At 43.5% G+C, this 24,847-nt stretch overlaps 1 protein-coding gene across 2 annotated transcripts in view; it reads right to left on the bottom strand.

Moving 5' to 3' along the window:
• LOC126174876 (ATP-dependent translocase ABCB1-like) overlaps positions 1 to 24,847 on the bottom strand; it is a 208,510-nt gene that overhangs the window by 30,474 nt on the left and 153,189 nt on the right. For both annotated transcript variants that reach the window (XM_049921289.1, XM_049921288.1), the window contains exons 15-17: positions 22,657 to 22,761; positions 16,909 to 17,070; positions 8,967 to 9,170 (exon numbers count right to left, since the gene is read on the bottom strand). In XM_049921289.1, coding sequence (XP_049777246.1) covers positions 8,967 to 9,170; positions 16,909 to 17,070; positions 22,657 to 22,761 — 471 coding nt within the window. The remainder of the gene's footprint in view (positions 1 to 8,966; positions 9,171 to 16,908; positions 17,071 to 22,656; positions 22,762 to 24,847) is intronic.

Below are 24,847 nucleotides of genomic sequence, written 5' to 3'. Positions count from 1 at the left end.
CAGCGACCGCCGACTTGCTCGGATACATCAGTCGAGTGTGCCTCTGGTGTTCACGGCATCGATCCTCGACGGTACGCATCGTCTGACCAATATACGACTTGCCACATTGACACGGAATCTGGTACACGCCGGCCTTCCTCAAACCGAGGTCATCATTGGCGTTCCACACCAGTGCACGAGTTTTATTTGGAGGACGAAACACAGTTCCGACCTGGTGTTTCTTCAGAATGCGGGCGATTTTCCCCGAGAGTGCGCCTGTGTATGGAATAAATGCAGTGCCTACCTCCTCCCTCGTGACTTCATCCATCTCAACAGGTTGTGCTGCAGTGGTTGGGCGGAGAGCACGTTGAATCTGCCACTCTGAGTACCCATTTTTTCGAAATACAGTTCTCAGGTGTTCCAATTCCTGGGGTAGACTCTCTGCGTCAGAGATAGTGCGCGCCCTATGTACTAGAGTTTTAAGTACCCCGTTCCTCTGTGAAGGGTGGTGGCAGCTGTCTGCGTGCAAATACAGATCAGTGTGCGTTGTCTTCCGATACACCCCATGACCTAGGGTGCCGTCAGCCCTTCTCTTGACCAAGACGTCAAGGAAGACATCAGCAGAAACCCCTGTGAGTGCGTAAGCGTCTATAGAATAAACGACTTGGGTAAGGTTCAAATGGTTCAAATGGCTCTGAGCACTATGGGACGCAACATCTTAGGTCATAAGTCCCCTAGAACTTAGAACTACTTAAACCTAACTAACCTAAGGACATCACACACACCCATGCCCGAGGCAGGATTCGAACCTGCGACCGTAGCAGTCCCGCGGTTCCGGACTGCAGCGCCAGAACCACTAGACCACCGCGGCCGGCCTTGGGTAAGAAGTGGACCCTTATTCTAAGACAGAGCACAAAGGTGTTTAAGCTCTACACAAATTAGTTTTAATGCAGAATTATTGCCAAGGAAATAGAAGAATTTACATAGGCTGTAATGCGACAATGTTAGGCCAGTTGTTAAGATGACACATTTCATCCTCAGTATTCTAAATAACTCTAAACGCAACAATATCAAATTTCTTACCAGAAGTTTATTTACAAAATTCTTATTACTACATCGTGAAGTTGGCCAATATTACAACAAATCACTCGATTCCGGTTCTAAATTAGGTACTATTTAGGATGAAAATCAAGTCTACAGAGGATGGTTAACTTTTTGTGAGAAGCTGAGCAAAAGATTACTCAAAGTTGCTTAAGTTCACAGTGGACGCAAGCTGCTAAAGCAACAAGTTTACACCTCTGGTCACGGTATTTACCTTACCTGGGATGAACTGTTAGCTGCATGTCTATTATCGTCCTCCGAAATTCCCATAAAAGCTAATCAAAACCTTTGCTAATTTTATCAGCAGGAACTCTCCCATGTTTCTCGTTAGGTGAGAAAACATGAACTCATCCCTAGTCTTGAAATATGGCTACATCAGCATGCATACTACAATGCCCTCTCAGTTCTCGCAAGAGCAATTAACTATGTGGCAGGTTCGTTTCTCCGCTGTTGGAGCTAAACAACGCTACAGCTAATATCTAGCTGAGTGTCAGCTGCAGTGAATGCAGTGTTCACACAAAATTCCTCCTCTGCGTCGTACAGAGCGTTAGGCGATCCACCCTGCACTTGATGCCGGTTCAGAGGAGAGTCCCCAAAATTTTCGATCTTGTCTCTCTCGTAGCAAATCTGTCCCCCACCTGGGTCTTTTCGTGCTCTACGTCATGACTTTTACTGAGCAATAGAAACATTCCTCTTATTTTGTGGAAACTCTGTCCACAATTGCAAATGGCCTACCATTAAACTGTGTAGAAATTTCGGCACTTTACTCATTCCTAGTTCATGTCAGCCAATCAGAGATTTGTGCCCACTCCAGATGGCTAAAAGTTACATGTGTACATCATGAGCATACTACACACAGTTCACGTAATCGACTGTGTCACTGGTTTGTTCGTATCCATCTGGGAATTCCCCAATGCAGTTTTCTAACGCTTCTTGCCATACCACTCTGGTGGTCCGCTACTTGCCCTCCTGGGTGAGTCACCTGCCACGTTTGTTGTCTCTCAACACGGGTCGCTTTTAAGAGCTTTCCGTTGTACTCCACCCGTGACGTGCCCTGGACATCGCCCCTTACATTTGCTTCACAAACGAAACGTTTCCTCCAGCAGTTTGTTTCACCTCTAGCTCATTGACATGCACGATATAGCTTTGGTGTGTTAATACCATCGATTGAATGTTATCCATTTGTATTACATACTGTACATTTTTTATAGACAAACCTGCTCATTTTCGCCGAAGTATCTCAGGTGACATATTCACCTTCCCATTACGATGTATAAAATCTCTCGTGTAGGGTGCAAAACTCACCTTCATTTAATCTGCCATCTTACAATATATGAAGGGCTTATTTCAATAGTGGTACAAGTCCATTTTTGTTCATTGAAATAAGCCCTTCATATATATATATATATATATATATATATATAGAGAGAGAGAGAGAGAGAGAGAGAGAGAGAGAGATAGTCTACTGTCTGTAACAGAAAGCATGTTTCTGTGCAGTCCTCTGCCAGCCGAGCGGTTCTAGGCGCTACAGTCTGGAACCGTGCGACCGCTGCGGTCGCAGATTCGAATCCTGCCTCGGATATGGGTGTGTGTGCTGCCCTTAGGTTAGTTAGGTTTAAGTAGCTGTAAGTTCTAGGGGACTGATGACCTCAGAAGTTCAGTCCCATAGTGCTCAGAGCCGTTTTTGTGCAGTCCTCTATTATGTCCAACATAGGTGTTATCAAATATATTTAAGCACGTGCATTTTTGGATTGAAACTGTACAATTTTTATAACTGCAACCGATAGCTCTTGAGAAGACAGTTACAGTGATATACTCTTTGTTAATGCATTGAAATCCGTCCTAAAAAATTCCGTAAATGTCTTTGAATTTGAGAACATGATGGCAAGAATCGCCATTAGCAGTGCAAATACCGCCAAGTACCGTTCTCGTGCTATGCACTATCACAATGTCAACACATATGCCTGTTTACTTGTCTGCACTGCAGGACACTCATTTCTCCTTCTACATTCGTTGCGTGCGGACATGTAGAGCAGTGAAGAGAACTTGGATATACTACTTTTATCTGGTGAATTCCATAAAAACAGTACAGCAGTATAGGGCTATTTATACGGATCATCAGTGTCTGATGTGCCGGGTAATTGCACGAATTATTAAGATGCTATTGTGGATGAAGTGCTTGAGCGTCAAAAAGAGGACAAGAAAGAAGACTGCCACTGGCAGAGAACACGGAGACGCTGTTCTGACTGACGATAATGAATCCACACATTCGCACGTCAGATACTGACAAGAAATGTGGAGTCAGCCACACGACTGTCATTCGCATATTGCGTCAACTGAATTTCCATCCCTGTCAACTGTCACAACCTCAGACACTTGACGGGCGTAATTTAGAACGTCGTAAAGAAGTTTGTAAGTTTGCCCTTCAGCAGCTGAGAGACGACCCTGCGTTTTTCCAACGTCTACTCTTTACCGATGCAGCAACGTTTAATAACCATGCCAGTGTAAATATGGCTGCAATACGAAGGTTGCCCAGCTCTTTCGTCCCGTGTTGCTAGGCAGAGACTGCATGAGAACTTTCCTAAACGTTGTTTAGGAGGTTATTCTGTTGTCAAATCGCCTGCGAGGTCCCCCGATTTGACTCCTCTTGATTTCTTTCTTTAGGGAGCACTCAAAGGGGTAGTGTATGACGAAGCAACTACACCAGACGATATGTGTCGTCGAATTGGCAGTGCATGCTCTACCATATCGTGCACTGTAATTACACTTACATCCGTTCATAGTTTTTTCGGACGGTGAGGACAAATGTGCCTTTCACTCCATGGGCAACAGTTTGAACACATGCTTAAATAAAGAATAAAATCACTTTTTTGGAAGACAAAATTTATATTATGTGATTTAGATCGTTACCAAATCGTTATTAGCTAGCTGGCCATTTCATCAACGTGTGTAGGAAATTGTATTGTAATATCAAGTAAGTCGACAGCGTGTATTGCACGTACCTGCTAACAGTCTCATTACGCGTTTAGCATGTAACTACGTTCCTTTAAGAAGAATACTTATTTTGCGGTGTACGTGTGGTCACCAAAGTATTTTATTTGAAATATTTAGTTCAACTAATGTATCCCATATGACACAAATTAGAGCAAAGTAGGTAGAGACAGTTCTCCGACCGAATGTATTTTATCTCTGAGACGCACACAGCCACCTACAGGAAAATATAGGTAAAAATCTTCCTACTAGCATTTAGATATTTAATACAATAGCTGCTTTTAGCAGCGTATTAGACCTCTTTATTTTTGAAGAAAGAACAGTTGATTTCTCTGTTCCAGGTCAGGTAAATCTGGGAGGACACATAAATATGAAACAGTTTTCCTAAGTCCTTTGTGACATGTCAGCATTCGTAGGTGAACCAGCATCTAGGTCGTATGTCGGTTCAGGGAAAAATAGAGCTTTATTCTCGTAGCACAGGCCTACCTTACGTATACAACAACGCAGTCTGGACCGAGACGCCTGCTTGGCAGTGTTTGCATAGGAAATGCCGTTTCCGGCTACCGTCCTCTCACATTGTAGGACATTACTCGATTTATTTTTTTTACAACGGGTTTCAACGTCTTCATGAACAATCGCTGTAACACTGCAATTGTATTCTCAATAGCTGTCGAAGGTAGTTGTAAAAAGTGTACGGTTCCATTTAGAAAAAGTACTTACTTCAATATGTCAGTTGATACCTGCGCTAAAAACGTTAACCAAACAAAAAATACGTGCCCCACGTCTCTCTAACATTTGCCGAAACCTGCATTTCAATATGTAAAATCATTCACGAAATAAAAGGAGTGTTACGTCTTACGTGACTCTTGTATGTACGTGTGTGTGTGTGTGTGTGTGTGTGTGTGTGTGTGTGTGGTGTCTGTTCTCAGCAGCCATTATGAATTAAGACACAAAGGAATTACAGACACTGGTTGCGAGTGTGCACTGACCGAAATCAATAGGGAAAGTTGAAAGCTTATAACGGACTGGTATTCGAACCCGGGTCTCCTGCTGAGTAGGCAGACACCACATCTATAAACAGAGACTGAGACCTCTCGTATCTTCTACGCCGTGAGGTAGAGTTGGATTATAGACGTTAGTAGTTCAAAAACAGTTCGAAGACATCAACATGCATATGCACCACAAATCAAATCGTCCATTTTCCCTCTTAAAACGTTTATTTACTTTCACTCTGTTGGAGGCAGGCTATCAATGGCCTTACTACGAACATAAATATCTATGTCTACATCAACACCAATACTCTGCGAACCACTTTGAAGTGCGTGGCAAAGGATACGTCCACTGTACCACTTATCAAGGCCTTTTCCTCTTCCGTTCATATTTGGAGCGCGGGAAGTATGATTGTTTAAATGCCTCCGTCCGTGCTGTAATTGCCCGCATCTCGTGGTCGTGCGGTAGCGTTCTCGCTTCCCACGCCCGGGTTCCCGGGTTCGATTCCCGGCGGGGTCAGGGATTTTCTCTGCCTCGTGATGGCTGGGTGTTGTGTGCTGTCCTTAGGTTAGTTAGGTTTAAGTAGTTCTAAGTTCTAGGGGACTTATGACCACAGCAGTTGAGTCCCATAGTTCTCAGAGCCATTTGAACCGTTTTGAACGTGCTGTAATTAATCTAATCTTGTTCTTACGATCCCTATGGGAACGATATGTTGTGGGTTGTAGCATATTCCTAGAGTTGTCCTCTAAGCCGTTTCTTGAACCTGTATTTGTAAGCTTTTTTGGGACAGTTTCCATCTATCTTGAAGAGCTGGCCGCTTCGTTCTTTCAGCACCTCTCTGACATTCTCCCGCGGGTTAAACAAACTTGTGACAATTCCTGCTGGCCTTATCTGTGCACGTTCAAATCCCCTGCTAGTCCTATTTGGTATTGGTCCCACACACTTTATCAATAACCTGGAATGGGTCGTGCGAGTGATTTGTAAACAGTCTCCTTTATAGACTACTGCACTTCCCCACTATTCTACCAATAACGCGAAGAACACCGCAGCTGCGGCATTATCCCGATCTTACCCTCGGACATTGAAATTCCGGGAGAGGGACGTTAACATAGAAGCAGTTCGGAGGCAGGCTGCAAGATTTGTTTCCAGTAGCTTCGAACAACACGTGTCAATGAGATGCTTCGGGAACTCAAATGTGAATCCCTGGAGGGAAGATAACGTTCTTGTCGACAAACACTGTTGAGAAAATTTAGAGAACCGGCATCTGAAGCTGACTGCCGAGCGATTCTACTAGCGCCATCATACGCTGCGCGTAAGGACCACGATACGAGAACTTATGGCTCATCATGTAGATAGTCGTTTTTCCCTTGCTCTTTTGCGTGTGGAACAGGAAAGGAAATGACAAGTAGTGTTACACGGTACCCTCCGCTACACACTTTACTGTGGCTTGCGGAGTATCTGTGTAAATGTAGATGTAGATGTAGATGTAAACAGAAAACTATCACCTAACTCAGCCATGTAAAGCCTATGGGATCGTTCTGTTTCATGTTCCTCTTAAATGTTGCAAAAAAAATGGCTCTGAGCACTATGGTACTTAACTTCTGAGGTCATCAGACCCTAGAACTTAGAACTACTTAAACCTAACTAACGTATGGACATCACACACGTCCATGCCCGAGGCAGGATTCGAACATGCGACGGTAGCGGTCGCACGGTTCCAGACTGAAGCGCCTAGATTTTTGTGTGATTTCACCGACTGTCACTGATATTTTATTCATTGGATACTATGTTTTTTCGTTTTGTGAAGCGCACAATTTTATATTTCTAAAAATTTGAAGCAAGTTGACAATCTTTGCACCACCTTGACGTCTTATCATGTTCTGACTGAATATTTGTGCTCATACGTCTAGGCCGTAATTTGTCTTCACAAAGTCTGCCACGAACTATCGATAAATCGTAGACCTTCCTTGAGACAAAGATCGTGGTGCACGGAGCGTATCAGCGAGAGGGCGCGCATATGCTGGAAAGGGGGGAGGGGGGGGGGATTTGCTAGTACGGGGCGAGGTGAGGCAGAGGGAGCTGAGTGGCGGTTGAAGACTGAAGCGGTGCGCTTGTTAGCACGTAGCCTTCTAGCCTCCAAGGCTTCTGGGTCCGATAGAAGACATCGTGGTCACACAAGACGCGGGGCGTAGAGAATGTGACGCTGGTTGGGACGTCTGGTTGGAATGGTGCAAAGCAGTCCGAATGGCGTAGTCTATCTGCAGTAGGATCGGCTGCTGGAGGTGCGACCTGTTGGAATTACGTCCGCTGACGTTCCTGCCGCCACCACCCAGATTAGCTGTCTTCAACGCTGTCTAAGAATCTGGCGAGGGCGTACTTTTGTGGAATTATTCGAAGTCCGGTTTCATTTCTATGTTGCATTTAAGTGGCGGTCGATGCCGGTTAATTAGACGGCTAACTCATGGCTTTGCAGTATAGGCCCCGCAGTGACAGTTCCCGCCAGAATCAGGGAGCTCGCTATAGCTGTACTGTCGGTAGCTGCTACTTGACCAGGTCTGCAGAGTGTTTTTGCAGTATTTATGATGTCTCTGTTATTCTGAAGGTGCTCTTGTTCGTAAAATTTTATTTTAGCTTTGGTACAGTTCTTGGCGCACTTAATCTTTCCGCTTTTGGATATCTAATTAGTGAAGTTAATTATCATTCCTATATATTCTAAAAACTGCTTAATAATCGTTTAATGAACACACCACCATTTGACTGTATCGTTGTTTATTTAATTATGACCCGATTTCGGCGTTTTATGTATTTCCAAGAGATTTAGTTTATGTCATTAACACAACAATGACAAACTTAATCACTTGAAAATGGCATAAAAGTCCGAAACCTGCTCAAAATTAAATAAACCGCAATACAGTAATATGGTAGAGTGCTCATTTGAAAATTATTGTATGACTGTTGCTCAGCAACATCAAAAACTGTTTTTGATTAATCCTTGTTAAATTGCATTCAATTTGAGCGATGGTTTGTTATTAGCACCTCAGAATAATTATTGAACTTTTATTTTCAAGCTTTAACGAAGCGTAAAGGCTCTTGATCTGCATTAATCAAAATATTGTTATCACTACTAAAATTGTTTTAAATGTTCTCAGAAGATAGCATTTCAGTCTTGTTATGTAGTTTTAAACAAATTGTGTTATGTATTTTGTTGGTGCTTAATCTTCATTTGGTCCCAACCCTTACAACCCCTGAGCAATCAATAAATCGCACGAAACGTATCAGTTACTATTAATTTTATTCACAAAGCTATTAATATATAACATGAACAGCAAGGAATCCTACACGCTTCCCTGGGGTATATCCGAAATTACTTATAAATCTGTCGATGGCTCTCCATCCAAGGAAACATTGTGCGTCCTGCTTAGCAAGAAATCCTCAGTCCAGTTATCTATTTAGTCTGATACCCCATACGATCGTACTTCTGATAATAAGCGTAGGCGTTGTACTGAGTCAAATGCTTTTCGGAAATCGAGAAGTACTGCATCTATCTGGCAGCCTTGATCCATGGCTTTCAGAATGTCATATGAGGATCATGCGTTGGGTTTCACATGATCTATGTTTCCGAAATCCATGCTAGCTGCCATGGAGGAGGTCGTTCTATTCACGGTACCTCATATGATTCTTCAGGCATTGAGAATGACAGTTTAGACACAAACGCAATAATATGTATGGTGAGAACATTAATTATGCCTCTCATTATGATGATGTGCGTGACTGTATTATAGAGGTGGATGGTCACCAGTTAATGTGACGAAAATTTATTTTCAAAACTTAATTAACCTAACGCAGAAGACCTTTGGCTTCTAAATAACTTTCTTAGTCAGAGTTGATTGCCGATAAGTACGTACGATAGTGGCCTTCTCCATGGACTTCTGCTTGCGCTTGGCTTCCTTGAGCACCATCCGGTCGTCGAAGTACTGAGCCAGCACCATGACTGGGATGAAGGCGATGGCCACCAGACCTAGCCGCCACTCGAAGAACAGGCACGCGATCACAGACAGCGCTAGCGTGCAGAGGGCCTGCACCACGGCGCCGATCCGCTGTCCTGTGGCCTGTCGGAAACACACAGTGTCACTGGAGCTTTAGACACCGTCACAAATCGCTACCCTACAAGTCTGCATTACTGAATATCTTTAATGTGATGTTTGTATCCTACAGTTTGCTGAATAAAGTAACGGGGAGTGGTCATCAATCGATAAGCTGTGACATTGACCCAGTTGGCGCTTCAGGACCCGAATAGAAACTACGAACACACACAATGTCTTCTCTTTCGCAAAGTGTAAGAACTATATTTTGTGCTTAGGACAAAGATTCTACAAAAGTAAACATATTGATGTAACGAACGATTACAGCTATAGCTCAATGTTCTATTTTATACATACACTGACAGAAAAAAATAGCAGCACCAACAAATAATTAAAGCAGATTAGAAATTTTGGAAATAGATTTGTCTAGGTAATATATTAAGTGATTAAAATTGCAAGGACGCAGGTTAATATAAGCACGAGATGACCCATTGCAAACGTGAAATGTTGGTACTTTAATAACCGGTGTAACTCCCAGAATGTTGAATGCAAACATGAAAACGTGCATGCGTTGGGCTTTACAGGTGGCGGTTAGGAATCTGTGGGATGGAATTCCGGTGCCTGTTGCACTTAGTCGGTTAATACAAGAACGCTAATGCTGCTTGCTGATTACGCTGGAGTTGTCGTACGAAGATGTCCCATATGTGCTCGACAGTAGACAGGTCTGGTGCTTCAGAGGTCCAAGGCAACATGTCCACATTCTGTAGAGCATGTCGGGTAACACCAGCGGTACGTGGGAAGGATCGCATTGAATGCTGTTCATGAATGCGGCATAGTTGGTCGTATCACGAGGCTGATGTACAGATTTGCAGTCAGGGTACGTGGGATAACCGCGAGAGTGATCCCGCTGTTATACGAAATCCTACCCCAGACCATAACTCCACATCCCAGACTTTAACTCCATGTAAAGGTGCAGTGCGTCTAGCATGCAGACAGATTGGTAGCAGGCCCCCATGTGATCTCCATCTAGCCAACATACGGCTATCACTGCCAACGAGACAGAACCAGCTTGCATCAGAAAACATAACAGACTTCCACTCTGCCCTCCAATGAGCTCTCGCTTGACGCCACTGAAGTTGCAAATGGCGGTGGTTTGGGGGTCAGTGCAACACACACTGCAAGGCATCTAGTTCGGAGCTGTCTTTGAAGTAACCTGTTTGTAACAGTTTGATGCGTCACTGTAGTGCCAACTGCTGGTCAGATTTCTGCTACAGATGCAGTACGATTCCCCAGAGCCATACGCACACACGATGGTCTTCCCCCTCAGTAGGCTCATGTGGCCGTGTGAGGCCGATATTCTTGCAACCGCACATTCCGCGACAACCACTGTCAGCAGTCATGTACAGTGACTCCAGCGGTACAAGTAGTTCAGTCTGTGCTGAGCTGCCAGATTGAAAGCACACAGCTTGGTACTTTTTGGATCTGCAGTTGTTATCATGTTGGAGGAAAATTCATAACACCACCCCCTGCAGTGGCGTACCAGCTTAGTTCACAATACTGCCATCAGAGGGCGCTCAAAATTGTGATGTCTTGAGTTTTCCCCTGTCCCACTTGACAGAGGTAATTTTCCAAACTATTTATATAACAGTGTGGAATTTCAGCTCAGACTTGAGTGAGGGTTGCCTGGCCAAGTTCACAATTCAACCCCCAACCAATGCTTTCCACTGCCACCCCCCCCCCCCCCCCCCCCCGCCACTACATTGGCAGGAAACTACAAGTTGCGCTGTGGAAAGACATAGGGCAGTTCTTTTTATCCTTATTTGGGGAAGATGCCAGTGCAAGTGTTATACTGTTTCAAGAAGTGAAGAAGAATTCAGATTATCACCCCCCCTCCCCCACCCAAATTCAATCATTCTACCCACAGTTTTCTCGTGTGTGTGTGTGTGTGTGTGTGTGAAACGACTTCTCTTAACAATACTGCCACCAGATGGTGCCCGAATTTGTGACATCAGAGATTTCCTTTTCGACAACTGATGGGGGAAGCTTAGGTGTGGGTGTGGAAGGTGTAGGTGTTATCCCACTTGGGCATGCCATAATTATGGACAGATTAAAAGAAAAAGAAAGAAAATCATGCACATTTATAGATACAGCTAAAGAACCAAGCACATTGCAGATATTGTCAAAACCTCATCTAAACATTACCAAGAGATCATGAACATGTACCCTACATACACTATGTGATCAAAAGTATCCGGACATCCCCAAAAATACTTCGAACGTGGTCAGGTGATTGGGTTTCACTTCTGTCATACATTTGTACGCGAAATTTACACACTCCTAAACATCTCTACGTTCACTGTTTCCAATGTGATAGTGAAGTGGAAACGTGAAGGGACACGTTGTAACGGAACATATTAAAGGCTTTACCGTACCGAAGTATGCGATACCCTCCAAATTCAACCAGTTTAACGAGTATTTATGATTATAGAAAAGTTATTGTGTATGTTAACAATGATTGCATAACATGTCTGCATAAACAATCAACCCATTAAATTATACTGAATAACTGACCCACACAAAAGTTTATATCACTTGATCACTGATACAGCAAATGTCATCATGTAAAAACACTGAGTTCATCTTAAATAATTAATATGAAGTACGAAAAATAGTGGCCAACTTAGGTATTTTGGATCTCCTTAAATAAAAATCACCCAGTGAAACCTATTTGTTCACTAGGAGCGTTTTCTCTCAGTATTCACGTAAGCAATCTTATTTTAGACGAAAACCAATGTAATTCTTAATAATTCATGTTAATTACTTATTTATGCAAATTAGAGAAGTCAATTGACAAACTTCTAAAAAACGGCCTTTTTGTAACAAAGAATTATTCTGTCAAGTCAACAAATCTGTCTGTCATTTTAATAACATGTTAAATTATGTCACTCGATGCAAATTAATAACTTTTCTGCACAAATTATGATAACAGATGTACATGTGACTTATAAACTATATCTCTTTTTAGTAGTTCTTTGACAATGTTATAAATACGAGCAGCAAGAAGGGTCGAGAGGCAGTCAGAATGTCACTTTGTAAAGTGTGTTTGTGTGTTATTGTTTGAGGTGGATAAACAATGCAAAGAACATGTAACGGAAATACTACTTTGTGTTGTGTCATGGTCTTTGGTGGACAGTGGAATTAAGATGGCCACCAGAGTAATAAATATTAGAAATTTACATATTTGTTGGTTTCGCTCGTTCTTTATCATCAAAAGCACATAAAAAACACGGGATCTCATGTTTTTAACCCTAGACAACCAGATGTAGAGCCAGCATCAGCATCGAGAGACAGCAGCGATCCAGCAAGTAGCAGCGATTACTACAACACAATGCATTTTAATGGCGCCAACCTAACATCAAGTGCTAACAAGCTCCGTAAATGGGAGTGAAATAGTGCGATTATAGCGATTAGCTATATCTACGACTAGGCGACCATTACAACGCACAGCACAAAAGCTTACAGGCCGACCTTGTCTGTTGAATGACAAAGACTGCCGACAGTTGGAGAGGGTCCTAATGTGTAATAGGCAGACATCTATCCAGACCATCACACAAGAATTCCAAACTGCATCAGGATCCACTCCAAGTACTATGACAGGCGGGAGGTGAGAAAACTTGGATTTCATGGTCTAGCGGCTGCCCATAAGCCACACATCTCGCTGATAAATGCCAAACGACGCCTCGTTTGGCGTAAGGGGTGTAAACATTGGACTCTTGAACAATGGAAAAAAATTCTGTGGAGTGACGAATCACGGTACACAGTATGGCGATCCGATGACAGGGTGTGGGTATGGCGAATTCCCGGTGAACATCATCTGCCAGCGTGTGTAGTGCCAACAGTAAAATTCGGAGGCGGTGGTGTTTTAGTGTGGTCGTATTTTTCATGGAGGGGGCTTGCACAACGTCTTGTTTTGCGTGGCACTATCACAGCACAGGCCTACATTGATGTTTTAAGCACCTTCTTGCTTCCCACTGTTGAAGAGCAATTTGGGGATGGCGATTGCGTCTTTCAACACGATCGAGCATCTGTTCATAATGCACGACCTGTGGCGGAGTGGCTACACGACAATAACATCCATGTAATGGACTGGCCTGTACAGAGTCCTGTCCTGAATCCTGTAGAACACCTTTGGGATGTTTTGGAAAGCCGACTTCGTGCCAGGCCTCACCGACAAACAGCGATACCTCTCCTCAGTACAGCACTCCGTGAAGAACAGGCTGCCATTCCCCAAGAAACATTCCAGCACCTGACAGAACGTACGCCTGCGAGAGTGGGAGCTGTCATCAAGGCTAAGGGTGGACCAACACCGTATTGAATTCCAGCATCACCGATGGAGGTCGCCACGAACTTGTAAGTCATTTTTAAGCCAGGTAACCGGATACTTTTGATAGGGCGTCTGGTTTGGAGCTGTCTTTGCAGTAGCACATTTGTGAAAGTTTATTGTGTCATGTACTTGCATGACTGCTGTATCGACCGAATTGTCGCTGAAGGCCACTCATGCCTGTGTGCTGCAAGTCGTGGGTGGCATCTGATGGGGGGCTGGAGCATCACTAGCTCGTAGCTGCACCACGCTGCCTAGATGGAGTCACTTCATGGATCTTATAGATGTTCATTCATATGTGTATTGTTAAGTGTGTTCCCATTTAATGCAAGTGTCAATGACCATCGTTCCATATTGACCTTCATTCCACATTGAACATCATCTGCCACAAACAACCACACACAATGATTCATTGCCGACCATCATTCAGTTTTCACTCCACCCGTCTGATATCACTCTTCAAATAATTTTCGTTTTAAGTTTCGCTCTGAATGCCCGAGTTTAGAGTCCGAGATGCCAAACTGGGTGGAGGCGATCCCTCACGATCTTTGTTATATGGTTTCATCGTGGAGGCAGAGTGATGTCAGTAATTTATATATTCATGCCGTCAGTTCTTTTTTTGTAGTAGTACATATAATCAGTATTCTTTCTTTGCAGTTGTCGAGTTTAATCAGTGCCTAGAATGTTGTCCTTACGTTTCTTATTCCTGCTCTCTCTCTACAGCTGGTGAGCTGACAGTGGGGGACCCCTGCTCGAAGCCAACACACAAAATAGCGTAACTGCGATATATGTGCGTGGGGGGAGGGGGGGGGGAGGGAGGGATGTATGTCTGTGTGTGGCTACAACAGAATAATACAAACACACTTGTATTCTGTCTGCGTGTATTTTTATTGTCTACTACATGGAGATTCTAAACACGGTCTTCAACAAAGACGACGTAAGTATTACTCGGGAGTGCCATGTTGAAGCATGAGAAGCATATTTCTCTCAGTTCCGGACTTTGTTCTCCACAATACCGCCAAACGAGGATATCGCCGAATTAGGGTTGGTGCCAACAAACAATACTGCCACAACATTAGATCTGTGTGACAGCTCATGGTCGCTGTCGTAACCTAATCATCAAGGTCGCCGAAATCGCGCCCACCCGCCAGTCCATATCTCATCGCTACTGGGTACGGTAGGTCATGTCCATAACTGCTGAATCGTCCAGGATCGACGAAAGCTCTTTTTTGCCATCCTGAAAGGTTCTTCAGTCATAGTTCACCGATTGTAGAAATATTTGAAAAGTTTTTTGCTAATGAACCAGATTTATTTTTCTCAACCACTACTGTATATTCCTCATAAATTAGTACGCTATAGAAACGAATATTTCCTCTCTCAGTGTGATAGGGATGAGATGGTCGTCGGTTCGTGAGACATGTTAAGGCTGGGGGTCAGGTACACGCTATTGAATCAAGACTCTGAGAATGATTGTTGTTTACGGTTTCTGAAACCGTCATGGACCGTGCGGCTGGTCGCGGCGGAGGTTCGAGTCCTCCCTCGGGCATGGATGTGTGTGTTTGTCCTTAGGATAATTTAGGGTAAGTAGTGTGTAAGCTTAGGGACTGATGACCTTAGCAGTTACGTCCTATAAGATTTAACACACATTTGAACATTTTTTGAAACCGTCAAAAGCATAACGTTTTCCACAGAGATTTATTTGTGTGTTAACAGTAATGGAAAAAAAACTCTAATGAGAATAATTATGATAATGCAAAGGACAGACATAACTAGTGGTTGCGTGGATGTCTAAAGGATGTAATATGTTCTGTAGGCGTATATTAGGTGGTTGAAAGGGTAGCTACCCTATATGACCGAAAGCGCTTCCTTGTTTACCCAGATGTCGTTTTCTGTAATCGGTGCGAATAATCGTCTCCTTGTTTACAGTAGACGGGAAAGAGTCACGCGTATTTCTGACATCGGGTCGGATAAAACGTTATAGAACTGTATCCCCATAGTTTATTATTACTTATGGAGCAGACCTAGACCATTAACTATTAAAGTATTTCATAAAGTATTTCATATATATATCCCTAAAACCATTCTGGAACTTTTCCACTGCGCGGTGACCAATGCTAGATCATATGGTTATGATTGTGACGTCTTTTCTGGTTATGACTCCGAAAATTAGAATATATAAGTGTTACATTTTAAGCTGGCTGTGTACTTGGTGTGGAAGACTATAGTTTTAATGGATTATTCGGTAATGGTATAGTGTAATATCTCGATACTCTACTAAAAAAAAAGACAATCAGGAACTTCGGTGGTTTATAAAACAATGTACTGTATACGTGGTGTTCCACGGTGCACATCCAGATCACTGTCTGTTCATCATAAGCAAGTCAGTATAAAAAATTCTAATGACAGTAAATCTGAGAATGCAAAGAGCAGCTACGCATCTGCTCTAGAAGGTTTGTCTGGTTGCGATATAGAATAAATTATGCCTTCCTGAAACGTACTGGAGCCATTATTTGTCGAACAGATCTATTAAATTGCCGAATACGTATACCTAAGATCGTTCTCCAATTTGTCTACTGTAAGTGACTAATACTAGTTCCAAAGGAATTGATCGTGATGTCTTCCCTGATTGCGAATCCTAAAATTTGAATAAATCTTGGATTTTTAGCTGGATGTGTACATGTTGCGGAAGACTGCAGTTTTAATGAATTATTTGGTAATGGTAGGATGCAATAACTTGATATTCTACTTAAAAAAAGACTATCAGGAACTATAATTTGTAATTTTAAAAATGTTACCTAATTCTGTCGAAAGTAATTTTAATGGGATTGGAGTGAAGAAATACTAGTAATTTATGTGGCACATGTAGTTCGAGATCTATGCGAGTACATATCGACTGTCGAGTACCGCAATGTAAACAACTGTTTACAGACCTATCTGTGCAACTATCGTACTAGCTCAGTCGCCATTGCGCACCTACGTGAACGAGTACACTAGGAGACTAGCACAGCCTGATGTATGTATTACATCTGAGGGTATTTTAATGCTTGAGTAATGTACACAGTGTTTAAATGTGGTCATATAATTATGTGTTAGCTGCCTTGGTTCGGAATGTTTGCTTATTAAACATTCAGATCCGATGATGACATCACAGATCTGTGGAAATCGGTTATCAGTATAGAGATTTACAAGCGATATTGGAGTATTTGATATTTCAGAATAATACAGTTCAGATATACATTAATAAACTGATAAATATTGTTATTAGTCCTAGAATCGGCAATTGCAATAATTCAATGTTATTTATTCTCAATTAGGTTTCAACCTTTAGAGCTAAGTCACTTCCCTTTAGAGGGAAGCTTGGAGCTTGAATAGGAATTCACTCACCGCCTGCACGCTGGCGGCGTCTCCAGACAGCCTGGCGCAGAGCGCTCCCGTGCTGTTGTTCTTGTCGTCGAACCAGGCTACCTCCTGCCGCAGCATCGCCGAGAAGGCGAGCCGTCGCAGCCGCGTCGTCAGTCGCTCACCGGCCACTCCGTAGGTGTAGATCTGCAACCCACGAGTACAGTTACAAGGCGGCAAACGAAGTAAAGAAGTGACCTTTAGGTTCAATGGCTTAGGGAAAAACTGCTACATAACAGCGCAAGCTCCAACGGCACACGCTACTACAGAACCCGGGGAAATAACGAATCATACTGTGCTTCGTCGTAAATTCACGTTGTGCTTTGCTGATAAGAGTTGGGATACAGCTTTCGGCCCCCACGGCAGGTGTTAAACACGCTGGCCTGCTCGCCCTCGTCTACCCCTTTAAGCAGCCGAGCGGGGACCGCGCCTGCTCGTCTTCACCAATATCGTCCAGATTTGTGGTATATGCAGTTCTTGCCTAGAAATAAAAGAAGTTGAAGCTAAAGACGGTCCTGTGTAAAAAAAAGTAATAAAAAATGAAAAAAGAGAAGGACGAGGTATGAACCATATAAATCTTGTCGTGAAATCTCAAAACTATTCCGCTGTTCTCCACTGTTTTCCCTGCAGATGAAAATTCCAGGTGACTCTGAATTCCAAACGCCATCTTTTGCAGTGCGGTCCGCTACGAGACGCGCATGAAGAAAGTCATTGAGGTTCTAGAAGGTACCGGCAGGTATGGGGAGTCCGTAGCGCGAACGGCATGATCCAGGGGAGGGGGAGGGTTTGGTTTGGTGGCCAGGGCAGTACGGTAAACACATCCTCGTGTTCTTCGAGCAACGCTTGTACACTGCGAATGTGTGACATCTTACCTAATCCTGCTGGTAGATGCCATCGTGCCAAGGAAAAACAAACTGCAGGTAGGAATGCACATGGTTCTCAAAGATGGATAGATTGCGTCTCTCAGGATGACAAGGGCACCCATGGAATGCCACAAAAACTTCCCCCAGACCACAACGCTATCTCCTCCGGCTTGGACTCTTCTGGCGATTGTTGCAAGTTGATACCTTTCAGACGTTTCATGTCGATGGAGCATTAAACGTGATAGATCTGAAAAAGCCAACTGTTGGCACTCATCGGGAGTCCAGTTGCGGCACTAGATTGCCAATTTCTGGCTTAGTCGCCAATGAACAGCAGTCAGCGTGTGGGCATGAACCACGCTCCCGCCGCAGAGGCCCATACGCATCAATATTCGCTGAACGGTTGTTGAGTCACTGTTGATTCATCTGGGCTGTCAGTTGCTCAACAGTTGCACGTCTACTTCCCCGTCCACATCTCCACAGCCGTCGGTCATCCATGTCAAGTATGGCCCGTGCTGCACCAAGCTCCCTCGGCGCTGCTTTTGTAGAGCACTGAACGGTATTCTTTAACTACGGCGGCACTCGAACAGCTTACAGATTTATCTGTTTCGGAAGTGCTTCCACCCTTGGCCCGAAAGTCAATGGTCATGACCTTTTGGTCGCCAGATAAATCGCTCCATTGCGACCGCGCTGTTATCCGCGTCCGCCAGACATTCTCCTACTGCTAGTGTTACGACCTGCCGTTATCGAGAGGTTACTGCAGCACGATGCCGTCGAACATAGGCGGTGTACGTTAACGTAGTTTCCAGAGGATGGCGCAGCGCATGAAATACAGAACGATAATCTGAGTATCGTTGGTTGGAGTCGCTATGGGGAAGCCATTGTATTTCTTTTATTTTAATTTTTTATGTTTCTTACATTACATGTAAACCGTAAAGTGCTCAATATAGTGTACGTAACACTCATATTTTGATAAAAGGCGCGAAGAGGAAACGCAAAAGAAAATTTGGGACTGCAGATAAATTTCCAGCGAAGGATTGTACAGCGTACACAATGCCATCGTACATACAATCCAATACTGTTATTGTTTTACAGTTCCTGATTTGCTGTGGTAATTTTCTCGGCATCTGGCATACGTTGTAGACGCAGCATTTTTAAAATTACATGTCAGTGTTGCTTTGCTGTCGATTCTAATGAAAACAACCCTTTCACTGAACTGTTCACAGTAACACAATCCCTGGCCTACCTCTCTAATCACAATTAATTCTATTCCTTTTATACGATTTTCTATTGCTCCTGATATTACCCTATACTCGTCTGACTAGAAATCCTTATCGTCTTTCCATTTCACTTTCCTACCGCGTTCAAACTTCTGATACCCCACGTCCCGACTCGCAGGACGTTATCCTTTCATTGTTTATTCAAGCTTTTACTCATGGTCACCTCCCCCTTGGCAGTCGCCTCCCGGAGCTGTGAGTGGGGGACTACCCGGAATCTTTTGCCAATGGAGAGATGATCATGACACTTTCTCAAACACAGGCTACATATCCGTTGGATGACGTGTCTCTAATTCTGGGGGATACACTGCCTTCTGCATCCTCATGCCGTTGATCATTGTTGATTTTTCTGCTTTTTGGGCCGTTACCCAACCGAAGTGCAAGAGAGTGCTCTAACTTCTGTCCGCTCCTCCGTCCTCTTTGACAAGGCCACTGGCTGAGTGAGGCTTGCGCCTTATGCCGGGCGGGCCGCGGTGGTCTAGCGGTTCTAGGCGCTCAGTCCGGAACTGGGGGACTGCTACGGTCGCAGGTTCGAATCCTGCCTCGAGCATGGATGTGTGTGATGTTCCTAGGTTGGTTAGGTTTAAGTAGTTCTAAGTTCTAGGGGACTGATGACCACAGGTGTTAAGTCCCATAGTGCTCAGAGCCATTTGAACCATTTGAACCTTATGCTGGAAGTCTTCGCCCTCCATTTTTATTCTAAATTTAAACGGTGGCTAGGTTCGGACCCAACACCGAGGACGTTCTGATTGCAAATCGAAGACGCTACCTCTATACCACAAGTGCAGTCCTTATTGTCACTCTTAACAACACCAATTCCTATACTTTCTTTCCCACTGCAGGCGTGGCCCAAGCTTCCGTCCTCTCACTTCTCCCTTATCTCCTCTACGCTGCCGACAAGCCCAAATTTCCCCCACCAAACCGCATCCCAAAATTCCCAAAGTTCCCTCAAATACATCTCAATCAACTTACCTGTTGATGTAACCAGTGGCTCCTTAACATCAGGTCGTCCAAAAGCCTAGCATAAATTATAGGACGGAAGACCGGCATCTTCCACCTCCATGACTTTTACCACAGCATTTACAACTGTCCTATCCAGTTAGGTAACATCCTAAAATTTATTGGACTAACTCTCGACCGGCAACTAACGTGGAAACTTCACCCACTAACCATCCAACAGGAAGCTCATCATAGACTAAAGCATCTTCCCCTCATATCTCCTTTACAATCTCATCAAATTATGACCTCTCCTCATTCACAACGAACACTTTCGAACAAGCTGCACCGTCTGCAAACTCGACTACAATAATCCTATCGTCTCACCTCTAATTTCCTGTCCTATATCTCTTTCTTGCACGCCGACGCATTCCCCTAACCCTACAACCATAGAGTCTTCAGATCCTCTCTCACTGAAGTTCCAACCGTCTCCCTCTCCCAAACAATGATAATTGTCCTAACATTTACCTATCCTACCAGCTATAATTTCACCCCATCTATCCCAACTCACAACGGTTCCCTTTCCTTTCCCTACCCGTCTTTCCCTACTATTTTTCCTCTTCCCTCCTCATGTTTGCCTATCCCTTTTTTTGCAAAAACAGACATAATGTCTGATGGAATAGCAGCAATCAGTGATTGTATAATGTTACTTATAATCCGTCTTGAATGCAAAAAAATTTTTATTCATATGACCGGCTTCGGTTCATTCAGAACCATCTTCAGATCTGTAACGATAATGATACTAATTTACTATTTCACGAAAGCAAATCTTTTTCATCCTATCTCATCAACATCAAATGTACCAGAACGTACCTGATATTTCAGTTACAGCAGTAACCCGTCCAGATCCAGCATCTTTCACATGCTGCGTCACATGAAATTGGTTGGCAGAATGCACATCATTTATATTAATTATAACACTATTACCGACACGTGGCGTCTGGTGCATTTGTTACATTCCATTTGCACATATTGTATTCAGCAGATTTTTTTGATCAACTTTTATCTCCAAAAATACTTCAATAAATACGAAGATGTCAAGGTTAAAATCTGTACTTATCAAAATTAAAAAACAGTAAAATTATCATTTTTATGCGATCTAAAAAAACATAGGGCGATTTCTATATCTATGGCGCTGGTATAGACTTGTTTTCCTCTACGGTCTGCTTCCGTGGTTGCCGCCATTTCGGTGTTGTGGCGCGATCCGCTCAGTCGTCTGACGTCCATCGCCGTGGGCAAGAGGGCCGCGCAGGAGGGCCCCGTCAACGACGCCAGGCGCTGCACGCATCTTCCGGCTTCTCCACCGCGCGCCATCTCTCATCTCTCGGCCTGGACCTCCACACGCAATATTTGTCATCTTAGTAAGTCGTCATAAATGCTAAAATAGGCGTTATGATTTAACTCGCTATGCTCGTTGAGGATTAAATCCGGATCTTTATTTTACAATGGAAGAATTACAGATAAAATTGAAAGATGCTTTCCGACGTTAAAATAGGGTTTCGAACAAATAACGCGTTAAAATTGAAGCTCCGGCACAAACTGTGTAAGAGTAGGAATAAATTTCAGGATTCAGGTGTGTATAAGATCAAATTTAATGACAACTGTAAACAATATATAGGGCAGACTGGTAGGAACTTTGAGACCAGATTCAGGGAACACACCTACTCTCAAAACAAAACAGCTTTTGGGGCCCATATGGCTGCCTCAAAGCACTCAGTCACGAACATTGAACACAATTTAGACATCCTGCATAGAGCTCATAAGGGACGGTTTCTTAACATTTTGGAAGGAATTGAAATATACCGTGATGACTGGGTGTTGTGTGATGTCCTTAGGTTAGTTAGGTTTAAGTAGTTCTAAGTTCTAGGGGACTGACGACCATAGATGTTAAGTCCCGTAGTGCTCAGAGCCATTTGAAATATACACCCACAAAAATAAAGATCCGGATTTAATCCTCAACGAGCAAAGCGAGTGAAATCATAATGCCTATTTTAGCATTTATGACGACTTACTAAGATAACAACTGTTGCGTGTGGAGATCCAGGCCGAGGGATGAGAGATGGTGCGTGATGGAGAAGACGGAAGATGCGTGCAGCGCCTGGCGTCGTTGACGGGGCCCTCCTGCGCGACCCTCTTGCCCACGGCGATGGACGTCAGACGACTGAGCGGATCGCGGCACAAGTACGAAATGGCGGCAACCACGGAAGCAGACCGTAGAGGAAAACAAGTCTATACCAGCGCCATAGATATAGAAATCGCCCTATGTTTTTTAGATCGCATAAAAATGATAATTTTACTGTTTTTTAATTTTGATAAGTACAGATTTTAACCTTGACATCTACGTATTTTAATTAAGTATTTTTTTTAATCGAGCACGGGATCTTTATACAAGGAGCACAAATTCCTGCTGGGAAAAGAAGGAGAATGATGTCGGTCACACCATTTTTTGAAGGAACTTTAGCAGCATTTCGCTTAACCGATTTATGGTAATGACGGAAAAACTAAATATATGTGCCTGGACGGGATGGAAGGCGGTCAGACGAAAGCTATGGTGACTAAAAAAGTCGTCTCGTACTGTTGTGCAGTAATCTCTCACTTACCTGGAGGAAATATCCCGTGGACGCGAGGATAGCGATAACGAAGAACAGCACACTGTACCAGTTGGCCTGGCTGCGGACGTCTTCAGGATCTGGGAGCGAAAGAACCTGTACACCACAACATGAGATATCACAGATGCTGCAACAAGTTGCCAAACTTTACACAGAAATTTTTGTGTGGTGATTTAGAGTCTGTTTCAGATAACATATATTTTGTGTTTTTCTTTTTAGATGTTTAACACATTTTTCACATAAAAATAGCTACAAATATGAGTCATCGGTCTTCTGACCGATCTGATGAGGCCCGTCACGAATTTCTCTCCTGTGGCAACCTCTTCATCGCAGAGTAGCGCTTGCAACTTATGTCCTCAATTATTAGCTGACTGTACTCGATTCTCTGTGTTCCGCTATAGTTTTTGCCCTCTACAGCTCCCTCTAATACCATGGAAGTCATTTATTGATGTCTTAACAGATGTCCTATCATCCTTTCCCTTCTACTTGTCAGTGTTTTCCACATATTCCTTTCCTGTCCTAACCGCGGAGAACCTCCTCATTCCTTACCTTATCAGCCCAACTAACTTTCAACATTCATCTGTAGAACGACATGTCTAGTGCTTCGAGTACTTTCTGTTTTGGTTTTACCACAGTCGACGTTTCACTGCGATAAAATGCTGTGCTCCAAACGTACATTTTCAGAAATTTCTTCCTCAAATTAAGGCCTATGTTTGATACTAGTAGACTCCTCTTAGCCATAAATGCCCTTTTTCCCAATGCTAGTCTGCTTTTTATCTACCCCTTGCTCCGTCCGTCATGGGTTATTTTGCTGCCTAGGTAGCAGATTTCCTTGATTTCATCTAGTTCGTAATAGTCAATTCTGTTGTTACCTTTCTTGATATTCTCGTTCCCGCTACTTCCCATCATTTTCGTCTTTCTTAGATTTACTCTGAATGCTTTACTCGTTAAACTGTTCATTCCATTAAGCAGATCTTGTAACTCTTCTTCACTTTCACTTAGGATAGCAATGCCACCAGCGAATCTTATCATTGATTTCCTTTCACCGTCAATTTCTTTCATTTCCGTCATTGCTTCTTCCATATTCAGACAGAGCAGTAGCGACGAAAGTGTCTTAGTCTTACACCCTTATTAACCCGAACACTTTCTTCTTAGTCTCCCACTCTTATTGTTTCCCCCTGGTTCTTGTACATATTGTATAGTGCCCGCCTTTCCCGATAGCTTACCCTTATTTTCCTCAGGATTTCGAACATCCTGCATCATAATGCTTTTTTCAAGGCGGCAAATCCTGTGAACGGGTCTTGATTTTTCTTTAGTCTTGCTTTGAATATCAATCGCAAAGTCAAATCTATTGGCCTTACCTTTTCTAACACCAGGTTATGTACCGAGATATTATCAGGACCGGTTCAGGGTCAAATATCTATTTTCAGTGGCAAACAGAAATACATTTTTTTAAATTTCTAGATCGCAACGACTACTTCAAGGCGCCTGTTTCAATTACATACGGAGAGGAACTTCCCATAGTAGTAGAAGCAGGTAATATGTAGGACACACCCTACGTCATACAAAAATTGCTGCCACACTGCACTCCAAAGGGGTGCGATTACGATCAATGGGGTTGCTTGCCCACGATGTCCTTTAGTGAAGGGTCCAATCGGCCTTTTTGTGCCAGCTGTGCCATAAGTTGTTAATTTCGTCGTCCTGTTACTCGCAATACCCTGAAATTTCGTTTTCGACTGCGAAATTTGTGGGAATCAACGCACCAAGGGTAGGGGTGGTTTCATAAACGTCTTTTATGATACACCTTAGTGCCTTTTCGTGTCGTTTCTGACTGGTGGAGTGTCTGAAATGTTTCCCTCGGCCACCTACAAGAAACCCGCGTGATATCAAAGTTGGGCGTCGCGGTTCTGACCTACATTGCAGAGGCGTCAAGCAAAGGGTTGAAATGGTGGTGAGAGAGGTCGTGACCACCGTCTCACATGTCGACGGTGAGGTTGGGTAGTATTATGTTGAAATTTAGTGTCAATGTGTGATCCTTACCCTGTCTTACAGCTCACATGAATTTCTGAACCCAAGGATGATGTCGCAACCCGATACGCTTTTGCACCATTACATATGAAGGTTGTAAGCACCTCTGAGACCAGTTTAGAACTGATACGGGGCAGGCAATTATGGGGTTTCG

Source organism: Schistocerca cancellata, chromosome 3 (genome assembly GCF_023864275.1).
Source record: "Schistocerca cancellata isolate TAMUIC-IGC-003103 chromosome 3, iqSchCanc2.1, whole genome shotgun sequence".
In the NCBI taxonomy this organism is placed as follows: Eukaryota; Metazoa; Arthropoda; class Insecta; order Orthoptera; family Acrididae; genus Schistocerca; species Schistocerca cancellata.
This window is presented reverse-complemented; position numbering and strand designations above follow the sequence as displayed.